The sequence below is a fragment of the Hoplias malabaricus genome, chromosome 13, assembly GCF_029633855.1.
Source record: "Hoplias malabaricus isolate fHopMal1 chromosome 13, fHopMal1.hap1, whole genome shotgun sequence".
Lineage (NCBI taxonomy): Eukaryota > Metazoa > Chordata > Actinopteri > Characiformes > Erythrinidae > Hoplias > Hoplias malabaricus.
In genome coordinates, this window is record NC_089812.1 from 26743977 (window position 1) to 26762607 (window position 18631).

Genomic DNA, 18631 nt, shown 5'->3' on the forward strand with positions numbered 1-18631 from the left:
GGAACAGAAAAATGACCAGCTTGTAGTTTCAGACAAGAAGCCACGTTGGTTGATTTTCCCACGGTCTGTCATTAGTTCCGGCTAGTGTGCGGAACTGTTTATGCTCGGTTAGGTTTTGGGGGAGCGTTTTCTTAGTTGCGCTGAGTTAGAGGTTGTATTTCAAATAGTTCTGTGGACCCTACTTGGGGAGTGTACTTAGAAAGCTCCACTTACTTACTTCTTAGTTTAATGCAAAGGTCAAGGAACTAGAGCGTCCACAGCCTGAAGTGCACTATGTATACAGACAGCGTTTTGTGTCGTATGGCTCATGACTGAGTAGAACCTAATACACTGTTTGGGTGCAAATATCTACATAGTGCACTACCTATGGAGTAGTGGGGAATTTATTTGGGATTTCGCCTTAGACTCCTCTTGAGCAGCTGACATTTAAAAAGAGGAAGAAAGAAAAACTTTGCAATGGAGATATTTACATTAATGACGATATTTGTATGATATTTTCATTTTATATGATATGAGCAGATCGGAAAAAAGCATTTCTCATAGCTTAGCGTTTAATTGTGTGTTCTGTGTTCAATATGGATAACACAGAGAGTGTCAATGCTGATCCTGGCACTTCAGTCAATAATGAAGGTATGTGCAGTTGTAAGTATACCGGTTTTGTCAGGGAAAATCTGTAATGTTTCACAATATGTAGCTAGTATTACTCTGTTATTTTGCTTAAGTTAGAATACCACAAGAATAGCATTTTGGCGTCTTTGTCATCGTTTGTAAACATAGCGTATTACAGTAAAATACAAAATACAGTGAATTTTGTCAATTTCACAATAGAAAAAGTCTACTTATTTTCTACATTTCTGTATAATCCAATGACTGAGATGCAAACAAAGACTTTCAGATGATTCAGTAGTAGATAATCCTACTGATGCCCCCTCCAGGGTGTGTTCCTGCCTTGCGCCCAATGATTCCAGGTAGGCTTTGAACCCACCGCGACCCTGAACTGGATAAGCGCTTACAGAGAATGAATGAATGAATGAATGAATAATCCTACTGATACTTTTATACCTGGTGTAAGAGGAATATCAGAATGATCAATGGATTTGTACATCTTTTTTAATCAAACTGCTCTAGAAACTTTATGGTTCACATTAACACAGGTGTAGTTGTGATGGAGTATTTGTCAGATGTTGATTTGTCTGTTGTACATCCTCAGGCCGATTCAGGAACTTTAGAAACCAATGTGGGTTCTGGTAAGTGTGTTCTTCTTGTCTAATCACTTGTATGGAGAGATGTGTGCTGAGTTTCTAAAACAACCTGTTTTTGCTTGAAAAGTAAAATATTTGAGGTTGAAATATCTCAGGTGGTGTTTCTTGCTTTCTTTTTCTATATAGGTTACTTGGGCTGTGTAATAATTTTGCCTATGTGGTTATGCTCAGTGCTGCTCATGACATTTTAAATCAACAAGAATCTCAGAATGTGACAGTGCCTGTAAGTTTGAATACTTATCCTTATAATATAGTGCTGTGAAAAAGTTAGATTTAACTAATTTCACATAAAAACAGCCATGGCATACCAGTTATTTGAGTTTTAGAACAGGTCATATATAAGACCAAGGGAAGAGTTTCAAAAACTGGATATCAAATAATGAAACTAGAAACGACATAATTATTGGTCTAAAATTATGCTGTGCCACCAAGAAGCCCTTAGCAAAAAAAAAAAAAAAAAAAAGTAGAAGAAAATAAATAGACAGTAAAGAATTCAGTTGCTGTTATTTTCAAAATTATAATGGCCTGGTCACCCCAGACCTCAACATTACAAAATGTGTTTGGGTTTATTTGGATGCTGAAAAATAAATAATTTGTTTTTAATGGTTATTTTGACTTGAAATAAGCACAATGTTTTGCTTTTAGCAAGTGCTATATGTGGTATTGTGCTTCATTTTAGTTTCATTTCAGGAGAATACATTGTTTCTAACAGAAAATGCTCTCGCATTCATTCCTCTTTGTTCCCTCTGGTTATCTTATGTTCACTGGTTTTTAGACTCCAGCTCCAGGCCTCCTCCAGTCACAAAGTGGAAATGGAAACAACACTAGCCGCTATGACTGCAATCCTGTGTCCACAGCAGTAAGTCTTTTCAACACCAGCAAAGACAAAATCCTGGCACCTATATGTATCTTATATGCTATTAGATATATTAAAGACGTTTATTTATGTCCTATGTATTCTCTGCTGAAAGCAGTACTGAGATGTCATTGCTTTCTTGAAATATTTTTGCCATAGTTCATGTGAGAACGAATTAAGTTTAATATATGCTAAGGTGTTTATGTTGTGACACATTATTTTTTTGCTGTCTTCAGGCTGTCCTTCTGGCTGACATCATACCAACTCTAGTGATCAAGCTTACAGCACCATTTTACATACACAAAGTGCCTTATGGGTAATGGCCATTAATAAGTAGAGCTTATATGAAATAACACAAAGTGTTGTGTTCTCTATAGAGCATGTGTTGATAAGGAGTATATTAATTGTAAAAGTATATAGAATGGACATGCAAATAAAGACGTGTTTGAATGCTCAATAAGTCATTGCCAGACACTAGACTTTTGAAGGAGAACAGAATATATTTTTTACAGTTACAGCACTTAACTGTATTTAAACTTGTTTTAAACTGTGGTCACTCTTGTTATTGACAGGTTTCGTGTTCTGTTTTGTGTCGCAACGGCAACCACAAGCTTCTTGGTGGTGTCCTTTTCCTCAACTGTGTGGATGAGCATCTTAGGTAGTATGTGTGTCTGCGTGTGACTGTGTTCTTTGTTTTATTGTTTTTGTTGTTGTCTATGAATTGTGCTGATGGAATGCAATGCTTGCATTTACAGGTGTTATATTTGCCAGCGTGAGTTCAGGCCTCGGGGAACTCTCCTTCCTTTCCCTAACAGTCTTCTTCAGCAAGTATGACTCCTCTTAAACTTACTGACCCACAGAATCATGACTAGTGTGCCACTGATCTCTCATCCAAAGCATAAGCATTATTTTGAAGATTTTAAAGACTGAGTAATAAACAGTCCCTGAAGATTAGAGATGGGAGCCTATAAAGCATAAGCCCCTCCCCTTTCTTTGCCACTTTACTCTGATTTAAAGCTCCAGATGCCTAATTCACTGGCATATTTCCGTGAAGCACAGTAGATGAGAGATGATAGATAATAACAATAAACATTATAAGTACCTATTACAGTTTTTTTACATTTGTAAATGCATGTCACTTAATAGCCTTATATACAGTTCTATGTGATTTTTTTTTTTTTTTTTTTTTTAAATCCTGCTTAAGACTGCTTTATTATTTTCATTACAACTTTACTGTAGTGATGTCACTTACTATTGTGGGAATATAATTCTGGCTCCTACTTCAGCACATATTGACCCATATTTGATTAGTATATAATGTACTCTAAATTGTGTGATTATTAGTTAATATTCATTTTTGTCGTTGTTTCATTGTCTGTCTTTAAGCAATGTGTTGAGTGGATGGGGGTCTGGTACGGGGGGTGCAGGTGTTGCAGGGGCTTTTCTGTACTCTGCCCTCACTCAGGCAGGTCTCTCTCCTCGAATTACGCTGCTCATCATGCTGCTGGTTCCTGTTGTTATGCTGATCAGGTTAGAGCACATCTTAAACTCTAGAGCAACAGTATTGATAGCATGCCACTGGATGTAAATACAAGGCCGATTTACTACTTATGCTAGTTTAACCCTTTGTGGGGCTGCTTGAATGTGAAATGGGGTTATTGGAGAAAATAACGTTGCTCTTATTTTACAAATTTTGTAAATTAGTAGACCTGTACATCCATGTGAGGAATGTGAAAGAGTATTGTCTCTCTTTAAAATCTTTTAATCATAAAAAGTTTATATAATAATTTAAGGTCATTTGTCAGTTTGGATAAATACCACTGTGGTTTCCTATATTGTCTTTTTCTCACCATTTGTTTGTTCTGTCTTCCAGCTACTTCCTTCTTCTTGCGTTTCCCCCCGCATTTCCACAGTGGAGGCCCAGGGAAGCGTCTAATGGAGGCTCCCAGGAGAGAAGGCCCTTAATGTGGGATGACCATGACGATGATGATGTTCAAGGTAAGCGAGAGGGAGGTAATGTTGTGTTGGAATACGTCTTGTCTAATGTTTGTTCTCTGGTCCCAAAACGTATCAGTTAGTGTTTGTATATATTTTTCTCAGTACTGACCATTGCAGGTCTCACTGGTGTGTTTGCGTATTAATGCATTCTAATTCTAATAATACATCTAACAATGATAAATAGATATGTTCCAATAAATACAAGGCCATCTTTATCAGTGTCACGTTAAAAGTTCTCAAATGTGAATTCATACTATGCAGGGCATTTCTAAACATAATATTTAGTAATGTTGTGCAGCTTTAATTTGTGCTGTACCTTATGTACCTGTCCAGTTTTAGCCATCCAAATTTGGTTTCATCACCAACATGTAGCTAACAACATTTATGAAAGAGATTTTTTTTTTCCTATAAAATGCATGGTTTCTTACTCCTGACAGAAAACCAACCCCCAGGACCCTTGACATTCAAAGGCAGACTACACATCCTCAAAGTGAGTTTTATGTGTAACAGTTGGGAATTTTTGGAATTTACTGGGCACTAAACTGTACTGTCAAAAGTTATGTCACTAAACACTTTATTGACCATGTCATAACTATCATCAGCATTACAATATTTGACAATTGCATGTATAATAAACTGCACAGAATTAATTTATATTTTAGAGTTTTCTTTGATCGGCGAAGTAATTGAAATTGTGCACAAAAACTGCCATATTCCCGTACACTTTGTCCAATGAAGAAAACTGGTTAATTTACCTTGTTTATAAGCTTATACACAAACTCTTAGCTTTAGGATTTGTTAGATTTATTGTCCCTTTAATGAAGCCTCATCTCTTTGGCATTTTGTGTGTGTGTTTGTTTCAGGATCTGTTAAGGTTTATTGTGCCTCTAGCTGTGGTGTATTTCGCTGAGTATTTCATTAACCAGGGACTGGTGAGTACTCTGCAGAAACAAGTTATGGGCAAGATTTTCCATATGCTCTGTATACTTTCAGTTTTCACTTAATATTTACAAAGTTTATCTTTTAATTGAATATTTAATTAAAAATGTCTGTGCTGAAATGCTGTAAAGGAAAATATTAATACAAATACAATATACTGCTTCAATCACTGCCCATCAAAAGTGACCAATGATTTCTATTATATAAAACCTGTTTGTTGTACAAAAGGATCTTCTTTCTATTTATATGCAGTTGGAGTTACTGTACTTTCAAAAATCCTTTCTCTCCCATGCAGAGCAGTATCGCTGGTGAGCATTTAACCCATCTGGTGCTATTTGGCTCCCTCTACCAATTGGAAATGACCCTGAAAAAACAAAAAAAATTTTTTATTTATTTAATCATTGAAAACAGTGAGCTGAATATGCTCTATAAACACATAAATAAAACATATATATAAATCACATCTAACAACCTTAATAAGTACTTCAGCAGTAAATTTCCAGTATAATAGTTTAACTTTGTGTGTTTGTTTAAGGTATCAGACTCTGTACCAGATCGGCGTGTTGATATCCCGCACATCTCTCTTCTGCTTTAAGATCAGGAGAATCTGGCTGCTGTCCTTTTTACAGGTGTGTCAACAAAGAGATCAGTGAAGAGAAAAATAATGAATTAGTTAAAATACTTAAAATGTCTCTTTCCTTCCCAGTGCATGAATGCTGTGCTGCTGTTGTTGGCAGTGTATTTCCAGTTCTTGCCGAGTGTGTGGCTGGTGTTTGTTATAGTTCTTTATGAAGGTCTGCTAGGAGGAGCAGCTTATGTAAATATCTTCTACTTAATCAGTAAAGAGGTATACACACACATGATTTATTCATCTGAAAATAGCATTCTCATGTGAATTTGTGAAGTTGCTTATGCCACTATTTGTTTAAATTTAATTTCCATTACAGACTGGTGACCGTGAGAAGGAGTTTGCCATGGCTGCAGCAAGTGTAGGTGACAGTTTTGGTATTGCTCTCTCTGGAGCCCTGGCAATCCCTGTTCACAACTATTTCTGCTCTCTCTAAGATAGAGGACAACAGCATGAAGACACAGAGGCCAAAATAGTAATGTGTGGACTAAAACAGCATCAGAAATCTTAAACATTGTGATTTCTGTGCTTTAATTTTATAGTTTTTTTTTTGTTTGTTTGTTTGTTTGTTTGTTTTGTTTTGTCCTTCAGTTTTCATTTCAGTTTGTAGTCTTTGACAGGTTCACCTAGTAACTAGGTCACACCAATTCAAATACTACCAAAGACAAACATTAGTAAATGCTTATTCTGAGACATGTGAAGCCAACTATCTCTTCTTTTAACCTGCTGCTAATGCAAAATTATTGGACCTCAATATGCTTAGAGAACACTAACTGCCAGCTCTGGTGTAGGTAGCATCATGCTGAGTGATGGAGGAGTTTTTCTTTCTTTGACTCCAGGCCTCGGATGGCTGCAGTATCATCAGCAATCAAACATGATCTTAGTCAGAAAGGATTAAATGTGATAATTTAATATATTCATCTTTTTAGTACCAGGGGTTACAGTGTATAATTATGTTCTTACATTCCTGATCCAGATTTGCACTTACCTACATCTGTTCCCGAAGCCATGATGCCATACCATTATGTACAACAATGGTTTGCATTAAAAATAAAAGTGATTTAACCTTATGACAGATATTGTTCCTGAGAACCTTCAAGTGTTAGTATGCAAAACAATACAGATTACAATTTGTGGATATTTAAAATCTCTGGTTAATTGAGGGTTGACTCTGAAATGTAACCCTTGTCCTTCATGTTCTATTTACTACTGTATAAATCTGTTCACCTTCCTCTTTTAAAGAGTTTAATATTTTCTGTTATGGGAACTGTATTTTGAAAATGATAAAACAAAAAACAACTATAATAGACCTACCCCAGTGAAACAAAATAATATTTCAATACTTTTAGAATGTTTTTGTCATATCTTAACAGTCGTGGGGGGTGTTTTATTTACTCACACCACTTATTCAGCATTCTGACTACTGTATAATGCGCCCATGTGGCCAACAAATGGAGACTATTTCTTAAAGGCTGCAGAAAAAAATATTCAGACTATAGACAGGAATTTGTAGAAAAACAACCATAACAGATCATCATGTTCAAACTGAGATTAAAGTACCCATCTCACATGGATTTTTTTTTCTTTTGTGACTCATGTAGTTTATAAACACTGAGGGGTCATTTCCCAGACAGGGATATATCTTCCTTTCAATGCAAATTCACAATTCAAAATGCTGTGTAGTACAGAACTAGGCTTTAGCCTTGTCTGGGGAAACCACCCCTGAAAGTTCCAAAACTTACCACTCATTTTTCTGTACCCTTCCATCCATCCTTTCATCCAACCATCTATAGTATACATAGCAGCCAATTACAACAGTGGTTGTCTACATATAATCAGTATTAAATGTCCAAATAAAAAACAGTCTTTTTATTTTAAGCGATCAAAAAAAAAGGACTTCAAAAATGCCTCAAGGAAACTGTGGAGAAAAAACACCAAAAGACCAAAAAGTAGAGTTCCAGGCATAATTTCAGTGTGTTGGTCTCACTGTTAGGATTCAGCCAGTTGCATTCTGGTTGGCTATCTGACTATCTACACTGGCTATCTACACGGCATGCCAACATACTGTTTAAAACTCTGGGCTAATCAAGAATCTGAAAATGGCCAATGTGGCTTTTTACTAATCTTTTTTTTTTTGTTTTATTAAAATAAAGATAACCTGTCAATTTATTGTGTCATTTAATTTGCAATCTGCAATTGAAATGAAAACAAATGAAAAATCCACTTTGAAACTTGAGTTTATTACATTAATTTATTATATTAATACAGTAACTTAGTAGTGTTGCCAACACATAAAGTGTATTAGTCATTTGTATAAATATTCTCTAAATGATAAAATCTGCACAATTATTGAATTGAATTCTTTGTATTAACAAGATAAGATATAGACAAGATATTGTCAATAGCATAGACTTATAATTTGCCTATAAATGTAACTTGCTATTCATGCAGGTAACTATGTATAAGGCTTGCACTGGCGTTAGGGCTGATTGCCCTTTTTAAGCCTTAACCCAGACTACATTTTACTTTCAATAGAGAAGGTTTATTGAGAATGCTGTGTAGTCCAAAACTAGGCTTAATCTGCCTCCTAGAAACAGACCTGAAAAATTTCTCCCAGTATGTTTCTGGAGCCATGGAGAAAGTGAAAATTCTCATGTTCATCTGATATTCATCAATGCAGGTAGTTCCTAGTTGTGTGAAATCATCTTAAATTTAGTTGATATCTAATATTTACCATTTTGAGATTGTTGTAAGAATATTATAAGACTACTTTTTCTAGACATTTATTTGTTTCAAGTAAATTTAGCAAGTGCAAGGGTCTTCATTTTGATGTTTACTCACTTCTAACTTATATGTCACTTTACAGAGGTGTATTGTTTGTGTCTTTGAATGAGCTTGTCACTGCCCTCGATTACCAGTGGGCTTTCCTCGCCTTGGCAACCGTCTGCAAGAAGTATGAGTGACTGGCATAAAGCGGCTGAGAAGAGTCTAAATCAAACCAGGTCACCTGACCTGCATCATCACCAGCCTGCAGTGACAGCTCACTGACACTTTCACCTGGAATACACAGAGAAACAATTCATTAATCACTTGCCATGTACTAGATAGATACAGTCATGTCTTTTTTTTTTGTCTATTTATGGAGGCATTACAAGTGATATATATCAAAACATTTTTATACATCTTGTTTAACAATGCCTTTGACTTTAGCTTTTAATTAACACATGCAGACATGTCCAAAGGTTTGATCAGTGAGTATGAACCTGTGGATACATTACATTCTCTATGGAAAAGAGGTTAACACATCTTCTAAAACACATTCTATTTGTGCAGAAAAAATAGAAAACTTATTTAAATTTTGAATCTCTACTTCTGAAATATAAAGAATTCTGGGTAATGATTTTACAGTATTTATAATTTCATTAGGGATTCTCTGTTCATCATTCTCTTTTTATTTCCAGCTTCCTAGTGTCCTGCTAATGATATGAAACCTGTCTAATTATACATGATAAGCATATTAGAAATCTTTTTTTGCATGTCTGAAATCAAATTGATTTTATATATTTAATACGTTTTACCTGTTTCATCATGAAAGTTAACAGCAACTGTTTCCATCCAGGCATTGTCTGTATTTCTTGGGTCATCCACATAACCTTTATATACCTTTAAACAATTATATACAATTTAGAAACGGTGCTTATAGCAAAATGTGGTATCTTTGTGTGACAAAAGTATTTCTGACCTGGAAGCCTTCAGAATTGAAAAGCTGGGTTATCCGCTTGTGGATCTTTTCCCGTTCTTGTGGTGAGGACTCTAAACTGTTCATTGCCTCCTCAGAGAACTCTCGCTGCAAAGTTAGAGAAACTAACTCTCCTGGGTCCACCATACCCTAAACATACATTACAGATCAGCAACAGAATGTGTATGCAAACTACAACTCAAAATCCACTACTACAAACCTAAGTCCAAAATTTGGCAAAGCAGGTTAAAGACGAATAAAAAAAGGGAGCATTCATCTGTAAATCCATTTACCTGTGTTTGAACATTTTCCTATACCAGCTTAATTGTTTTTTTTTACCAATATTTAGGTGAAATTTTAGACAAGACACATTGGTAACTGTTCCAAAATAGTTGAAACAAGTCATGTAATCACGCTTGGGCATAAAAAAGCAGTATCCAGGAAAGGATTTGTCCTTTATGAGCAAGGATGTATTAAGGATTGATACTTCGCCAAATAAAATGCCCCAGTGAGTAATCGGACACATTAAGTGCAATAAGTAGTTGTAATTTTTATATGTAAAATTACACATACAAATGTTTCTAGTACATTTCTAAAAGTAGGAGAGCTGAAGACGTCTATAAAAGAAGTATAAATAAAACAATCAAGTTCTACTTGAATTGCAATTCGAAAAACTGTAATTAAACAGGCTTTATTAATCCTTTCTTCCTTCATTTCCCACACTGGCCCAACATTTCTGAAATTGGAGTTTGAGATGAATATACTTTATTGTGTTCTTGAAATAACCTAACAATACAAACTGACCCCTGGAATGGCCCATTCCCCACAGTCTTTCCTCTTGATAGACACAAATTGCAGCACAGGGAGTTCAGAGACAGAGTGATGAATTATCTGCCCTGAAGAATCCCTCTTCCACCTAAGAGAGACCCCAGAAGACAGGAGTTAGTAAAAGAGAATAAAGATCCATCTGGAAACTAGCACTATTCCAGTTGATAACGTGAGCATTATGGTAAAGAAATTATGGCTTAACCAATCACAGCTGTCATATTTTTGTTGCACAGAAAACCCTGAGCATTGTTCTGTGTATGTTTCACAAAGTTAAAAATTAAATGATTACAGCAGACCAACCAACTCCATGACAGGGATCCTCTGGCTGAGATTAAAAATCAAACCATCAATGCATCTGTTGTTACTTGTAGCCTACTATAGTTAATACATTTTAAGTGAGAGAGTGGTATGGTAGCCCAACAGGTAATGTTGCTAACCTGGGATTGTGGGTTCAAGCCCTGCACCAGAGGACATTCTGTGAGGAGTTTGGTGTGTTATCCCATGTCTGGGTGCTCCGGGTTTCCTCCCACAGTCCAAAAACACATGTTGGTATGTTGACTGACTACTCAAAATTGTGAATAGATGTGAGTTCTGTGAGTGTGTATTGCCCTATGATGAACTGGTGCCCCTGTCCTGTCTTGCTACCAGCGATTCCGGGTGCACTCCGGGCCCACCACGACCCTGAACTTGATAAGCTGACTACAGACAAGAAATGAATGGGGAAAGTGAGGTTATCCTTAATAAAAACCTGAAAAAGTAGCAATATCTAAAGATATGAATTTAGATGTTGTTGGCTATCTAGACAAATTGCCTTGGTTTGACTCATTTGTGCAGCTAGAAATAGCCTTTTTGGTCGTGTTCATTTAGTCCCAAATTTTTGCCAGACTGCCTACAGGGCCAGCCTAGAAGATGCATTTTCGCTGACTTACTGGCTGACTCCCAATGTTGAAACACGCAAGTGCAAGTAGTAACTGTTAGTTTAGCCATATTTCATATTCCAGTTCGTGAACTAAATTTGGAACTGTTCGGCGAGTTTCCACCGACATAAAAATTAGTTCCCAGCTGGGACCAAAAAAAGTAGGTTCTCCAGTGCAAACAGTGGCTGAATAAAAGGAAATAGTCTGTGTGTGTTTCTGTGGCTGTGTTTGGCTCTGCATTAGTTCCGATTCTCCGCTCTTCACAAGCTCAGCAGGACGGCTCGGAACTCTGCAACCTTCACACGTATTATATCTCACAGGGAGAGGAGGACTGCTGAATTTACCTTATTTCGCATGTGCATGTCTTTGTGAAGACATTTTGTAGCAATAGTGTGTTTATAAAACTTGTTTTACTCTAACCATTTACGTTGAATAAGCAATTGTAATTTTAAAATAAACAAAACATACTTCATCTTTGTTCTTTGGTGGTAGATCAGCTAGTATTCATTTTTAAATAAAATGAACAAGAAAAACACTGATGCCAGTGTTATACAGGGTGGGCCATTTATATGGATACGCCTTAATAAAATGGGAATGGTTGGTGATATTAACTTCCTGTTTGTGGCACATTAGTATATGGGAGAGGGGAAATTTTTCAAGATGGATGGTGACCATGGTGGCCATTTTGAAGTCGGCCATTTTGGATCCAACTTTTGTTTTTTCAATGGGAAGAGGGTCATATGCTGCACATCTTGATGGTATGGTGTGGTATATGGGGTACAAACATAGTGGGGCCATTCTTCATCAATGGAAACCTCAAGGCCACTGAATATGCGAAATTGCTACATGATGATGTGTTTTCCTCTTTATGCATTGAAGCTGGCACGTTCCCTGAGTTTTTCCAGCAAGATGGTGCACCACCACATTATGGGTGTCATGTCTGAGCATTCCTAGATGAACAGTTTCCTGGAAAGTGGATTGGTCGTCGTGGGCCTGTTGAATGTCCCCCAAGGTCTCCCGATCTAACCCCCTTAGACTTTTATCTTTGGGGTCATCTGAAGGCAATTGTCTATGCTGCTGTGAAGATACGAGATGTGCAGCACCTGAAGCTACGGATACTGGAAGCCTGTGCTAGCATTTCTCCTGCGGTGTTGCTATCAGTGTGTGAATAGTGGGAGAAGAGGGTTGCATTGACAATCCAACACAATGGGCAGCACTTTGAACACATTTTATAAGTGGTCAGAAACTTGTAAATAACTCATGAAAGAATAAAGTGACCAAGCACACCATTGTTTTTCTTGTGAAATTCCCAATAAGTTTGATGTGTCACATGACCCTCCCCCCTCCCATATACCGTTTCCCCCCTCCATTAAACTAATGTGCCACAAACAGGAAGTTAATATCACCAACCATTCCCATTTTATTAAGGTGTATCTATATAAATGACCCACCCTGTATATTATGAACAAAACTTTGTGCTCCTTTCTTCATTTCTGCATTTATTAGTCCTGCCCTCCGTATTTTATTTACAACACACTCACATAATAGAAACCACATGTAAACAAAGAAACACCTCTGTGGCAATGGCTGTATGGTTAATGGCAGTCTAGCAAAATTAGGCACCCCTAGTTTCTCTTTGCTCTTGATTCTTTAAAACTTGGAAAAACAAGATAATGGCTACACTACTGCTAGATCACATTTGTTAGTGTATAGCTCAGTTGCTAGGAAGTCAGGACAGGTTGACACCACAGGGATTCCCACTGGTTGTATAATGTATATCTGTAATGCTGGGTAATGTGTTTAATTTATGAAAGTAAACATAAAAACAATATGAACTATAAATTCTATTAAAACAGTGAGTTTTAGGGAAAATGTAAATAAATAAAAAAATAACATACTAAACTGTGAAACCAGGTGTTTAGCCCTTATAAGGTCAGTTTAATCAGAACAGACCAGTATCTGTAAAACCCCACAGGTCACAGTACCTGGTGACTATAGGGTCAGCAGCATGGTTAGGACCCCATCTACCCAGAAGGCCTCGACCATTCAGACCAGTTCTACCTCTGGGATTACTGAAAGAGATTTAAAAATGAGACTGAGATGGCTACAGGGCAATTTGAGCTAATCGGTTAAAACACAGGCAAAAACACTTGGCTTACAGTGGTCTACCATCTTTAAGAGCGTACTCTCCATCATGGCTCTTCCTATCCACAGACCCATCCAGTGAGTTAAAGTGAGGTGAAAATGAGCTGAAAAGAAAATATACTTTTAATAACAAAATGAGTGTTTAAACAAATATTCTTTCAATAACAAATGGGTGTAAAGACAGATTTTCAGGTTCAATATTTTTATGGTCAAGAGACATACTAATCAATTCTATCAATCTGATATGAGGAGCATCATATTCAAACTGATAATTATATATTGTAGTACCTTTTAAAAATAAAAATATTGGATCATTATATGCATTTGCCCATACTCATGGTTTTATAATCAGAACCAGACAAGAAAAACATTTATTTTTATACTGTTTTGATTTCTTAGTATTCTTGGTTCTAAAGGTTCTAAAAAAGGTTACACCTTTAGAATAAACATTTCCTTTAGCATAGGTGCATATGCACTTTGTACTGTATAGCTGAAAAAAATATCTGCGCTTACCCAATCTCTGGATCAGCCCAGATAGGATTCTTCAGCACTGCCGGAGCAGTGTAGTTCACAGGGATGTATTCTGACCACTGTATTGTCCAGCTGACTTTCTCATCTGGAACAGGGAAGCGTTGTATGGTTGAACCGGGGTACACTGTGCAGCGGGCCTTGATGTGCATGGCAAGTGATGAACTTAATGCGCACAGACTCTGGACTTTGCTGCTGATAGATTTACTGCTTGATACAGAAATGGAAAGCACCAATGAATTAATGAAAGTATGACTGAAATAATGCATATATGCTAGTGATGAGTGATAAAACTCTCTAGTCAATTCTTTTGTTTTAAGGGCCTTCATATTAAGCTAAACAATCTGGTTTTCATTCAAAGTTTCTGTGATCACAGCAACATATTTACATACATCGCAGCCTGGATCAGTTTACCCTCACCCGTTCATGCTGAAGTAAAGGGTGTTTCAGCCTAAACTGATTTTGACATGAGGTGTACGAATAGCCCATTCAGGAGACAAATAATACTTTTTGACTCTTATAGCACAGTAAAAAAAAATAAAATAAAACAATACTGTCGTTTTGTAAAAGGGGCATGTCTACAGGTGTGCATTGGGTGGGTATTGCTCGTCCAGAGAATTCATCACACCACCCAGAGAAACCAGCCCGTCCAGCGAAACGAAAACAATGAAACGAAACGCCCACAATCTCCAATTCAATATTACATCCCAGTAACGCTTCTGTTTACTAACGATGGATAAACGTGGGTTAATATTGTATTTTAGAAGTGAATGATGTCATACGCTGACACAAACATTATAAGTAAAGCATAAAAGGAAAAATAAACAATACACTACTCGGTCGATTTTTTCCTTTCATTTTTAAAGAGAAAAGAGTCAAACGTCAAACTGACGACTTTTCTGTTTGAATGAATGACTCCAAATGATATAAGTCTAAACGCCCTTCAAACCCTCATGAAATTGTTACGATAATTTAATTAATTTCTAATTAAACGTGCATATAACAAACCAGTATCCCGATGTACAGGAGCCGTAGGGAAGTGCTACGAGGGCGAGCGCTACATGAACAGATCCTGTCCAGTTGAGACAAACCCGTTTCATCACTACTCCCAGAACCAGCTCAACAGTAACCGGGAAATAGCGAGCAGTGACGTCACACACGCACGTGGGGCGTTCCAATACACTCCCAGCTGACTTGCTCCCTATACCCGTGCTCCCTAGCCCTCGAACTTTATTTTTCCCAAAAGAATCACACAACATCTATAACATTAATTGATTTATACTCTTTTATCGCTTTATCCTGGTTGGGGTGATGATGGGCTCGGAGCCCTTCCAGAATCATTGTGCGAAAGGCAGGAACACACCCTGGACGTTCCTGGCATCAGTCCATCACAGAGCTCTGAACACTCACAGCTAGGGACACTTTGGGACTCCATTCTGGGAAAAAACCCATGCATACACAGGCAGAACTCCCCTTACATACAGTGACCCAAGTTGGGGTTTGAACCCACAACTTCTGGATCTATATGACAGTGGCACATAAGGTTCAAACTATGACATAATAATTGTAATCATTAATTACTTAATTTATTCATTTATTTATTCAATGTTTTTAACTACTTATCCAGTTCATTAGTCGTAGTTCATCAGGAGCCTACCCGAAATAACTGGACACAAGGCAGGGACACACCCTGTATGGTACACCAAACCACAATAAGGCATCATACATTCACACATTCACTCACATCTATGGACCCATGTACCAACCTGTGTTTTTGGCCTGTCAGAGGAAACCCGAGGTTTTACAAAGTGTTGTTTAAAGCAATCCCATAGAACAACCACTTTTGTTTTCATAAAGAACCAGGTTTTTTTACAGCTCAATCCCAGAACCGCAGGACCATGGAGAATAGAATAACATCAAGACAACAAATTAGGACAAGATTTGTTAACTACACAGATAAGTCACCCTACATAGAGGTTTCAACTGTCAACTAAATTTAGCTCTTTTCTTAAAAATAGTTTGATGTAGTATGTATGTTTCATTAATGTTTTAAGAAAGCATCATTCTTTTCCAATTTTAGTTACCAAGCTTCTAAAATGGCCCATTATTTTTGGGATGCCACCAAAGCTCCACATATTTATGTACATCCCTATATTTAGTCTTAATTATTTAGCCCTTCATGTTTACGGAAAAGTTATTAGAAGGGATTCAGCCTTTGATCAAACACAATACATGTGTTCAATACATATTAATTTACCTATGCATATGTCTTAAAGGCAGAATAACAAAATATGATATTTAATTCTAAGAGAAAAAAAGTGATTGGAATATGGTCAAGTTAAATTATAGATAAATAAAAACTATCTCTGTTTTTTTTTGTTTATAAACCATATAAATGCAGGTAGAATACATAATATGTGTGTTTGTTAGCTTTGTTTTCTACTACAGATAAGTAATGCAAATTTCATAGCATTGTTTATTAATGCTACATAATCAGCCAGTTCACATGAAATTCATAAAGTGACGATAATGTTACACAAACAGACACTACATTAAATCTCACCACTTTTTACAGGGGAAAAGCTGAAATTAATTGCACAAAGATATAGAAGATAAACGTCATCAGATTGCTCATGGCTTTGTCTCTCGTCCTACACAAATCAGAATGATTCACTATGATGGGAGCATGTCTACATCTGCACATATTTGCAATTATTACTAAACATCTTACTTATAAGTCAGATCTTAATCTTTTCACACTGTCCCCTTTTTGAAACCCACTTTTGATGAGAGAGAAAGGTTAAACAAAACCTAAGAACAATAAACAATGATGAAATGGATATTAAAAGTGGATATGACATCTTTGTCTTCTATTAGTCTTTCAGAAACTTAGCAGAAATAGTGTGTTTTGCTTCTAAAGGCAATAAGTGACTCAATTAAAAAGGAACATTTTGACTATGAAGACTGGTTTACATTTATTATATTTTTCTTTGTATACATGGTATTTTAGTAACATTCAAAATAGGAAAAAGTTTGTACTGTAATAATGGTCTTTAATGAAATGGCATTGTGGAGAAATACAGAGATTTTTACCAGATGAAATGAAGAGCTCTGTTGGGAAAGAATTAATCATATATACTTTTCTTTTTTTTTCTTTTTTTTTGCTATGAAAAGCATCCTTGGGTTTGTGAAACACGCTATATAACTTGAACGTATTATTATTATTATACTAATATGATGGTAGTAAATTTGTTGGGTGTTCATTTGCACAGAAAATAAAAATAATATATAAAAAGATGAAAAGTGACATTTTACACTGTAATTTATTGAGTCAGTACTGTGGTTACTCTTCTGAATTTGGAGGTGGCATTAGGGAGTTTGTCACACTTGTCGACACTTGTCAAATAAACATGAAACAACTGTATTCATATAATACCCTCCTATCTGTCCAGGCTAAAGTCCACTGATCAGTAATCAGGACCCATGAATCAGAGTAGGTTTGTTTCTGACAAAGATTGTTGTAGATTAATTATGGAATATGATCACTTTTCCTTTGAATGTTTTGTAAGCTGCAAAAATGTTCCATGACATGTTGGATTTGTCATGACTGATACTGCATGTACTGCAAAGTGAGTGTTGTGCATAAACACACACATAAACATTAATGTTCATGCCCACACCCCCAAGACTCTGTACAGGAACACAAAATCTATGACACCACCAGAGCATCATGCACTTTTTGGGGGCATTTAATGCTAAAGAAAGCATGCTGTTTTATTACTATGAATTTTTGAAGGTTTTATTTAGGAATGTTTAAGTGCACTTAGCAGATTTTTGGGTTTTACTTCTTCTCCCCTAATTTAATGGTTCTTTCTTTGTTAACATTCTTTATTTGGATCACCTTTTTTGGTCTTCTTTTTCTTTTTTGTCTTATTTTTATCTTGTCTTCCTTCCTTTCCTGTTTTTGTTTCTTTAGTGCCATTATCTTGCAAGAATTATAAGCTCTATAGATTCCAGGTAGGCTCTGGACCCACCGCGACTCTGAACTGGATTAGCGGTTACAGATATTTTTGTTTGTTTAGTTTGTCATTGATCATATCTGAATGAATAATTCTAAGGGTGGGGGTGCCTCAGTGTCATTTTACAGGAGAGATTTAATTTCAGACTGCTTCAGAATCTATATCGAAGTGAGGGAGGCCTTGCTTTTTATACATCTCTTATACTGCGGGGCAGGTACACTCTGTAGGAGAAAAAACAGCATCCTTTTAACTACCTTTAAATGTATTCACTTTCATTTTCATTATTTTTTCTTTCCTTTTCTCTCTTCTTTATTTCCTTTATTTATACATTTGCTTCCTTTTTATTTCCTCTTCATAATTCTCTTTTGTTTCTTGTTCCTTTGCTCTTTCTTTTTTTAGTTATTCTTCTTTCGTTTCCTTGTTTTCTTCATTCATTCTTTCCTTTATTCTTGCCACTTATTTGTTTCTCCTATCCCATTTCTGTTCTTTTTCTCACATTCTTTCCATATTTTCTATCCCCATTTTCTGTTGTCCTTTCTTGTTTGTATTTATTTTCCTTGTCTTGTATTTTTCTTTCATATTTTAATTTATTTGCTTTATGTTTTTCCCCATTTATTTCCTCCTCTTCGTGTCTTGCATGTTTTATTTTGGTTTGTTTTATCTGTATTTATACTTCTTTATGTCTTGTTTTTTTCCTCTCTCTATCCTTAATTTTCTATCCCCATTTTCTGTTCTCTTTTTCTTGTTTTTATTTACTTTCCTTGTCCTGTAT

The 18631-nt window shown here is 36.2% G+C and overlaps 2 protein-coding genes across 5 annotated transcripts; one reads left to right on the top strand and one right to left on the bottom strand.

The window, feature by feature from the left end:
* The first annotated feature begins 172 nt into the window (after nt 1-172).
* cln3 (CLN3 lysosomal/endosomal transmembrane protein, battenin) lies at nt 173-7837 on the top strand. 3 transcript variants are annotated; one of them, XM_066642063.1, is made up of 15 exons: nt 173-642; nt 1211-1247; nt 1389-1485; nt 2038-2121; nt 2355-2434; nt 2691-2776; nt 2874-2946; nt 3505-3648; nt 3992-4116; nt 4554-4606; nt 4980-5048; nt 5308-5363; nt 5591-5684; nt 5762-5902; nt 6003-7837. In XM_066642063.1, the coding sequence occupies exons 1-15, from the start codon at nt 576-578 to the stop codon at nt 6117-6119; spliced, it is 1323 nt and encodes a 440-aa protein (XP_066498160.1). In that variant the 5' UTR covers nt 173-575; the 3' UTR covers nt 6120-7837. The 3 variants fall into 3 exon arrangements, with proteins under 3 accessions (XP_066498160.1, XP_066498161.1, XP_066498162.1); XM_066642064.1 differs by having other exon boundaries at nt 173-630; XM_066642065.1 differs by having other exon boundaries at nt 173-486; nt 589-1247.
* Nucleotides 7838-7920: 83 nt separating this feature from the next.
* nudt9 (nudix (nucleoside diphosphate linked moiety X)-type motif 9) lies at nt 7921-14970 on the bottom strand. 2 transcript variants are annotated; one of them, XM_066642649.1, is made up of 8 exons: nt 14849-14970; nt 13826-14047; nt 13327-13416; nt 13153-13239; nt 10227-10338; nt 9426-9572; nt 9262-9346; nt 7921-8740 (listed from the first exon to the last, which is right to left on the bottom strand). In XM_066642649.1, exons 1-8 carry the CDS (start codon nt 14938-14940, stop codon nt 8595-8597), a joined length of 981 nt encoding a protein of 326 aa, XP_066498746.1. In that variant the 5' UTR covers nt 14941-14970; the 3' UTR covers nt 7921-8594. The 2 variants fall into 2 exon arrangements, with proteins under 2 accessions (XP_066498746.1, XP_066498745.1); XM_066642648.1 differs by having other exon boundaries at nt 13826-14050; nt 14849-14958.
* Between the last annotated feature and the right edge of the window lie 3661 nt (nt 14971-18631).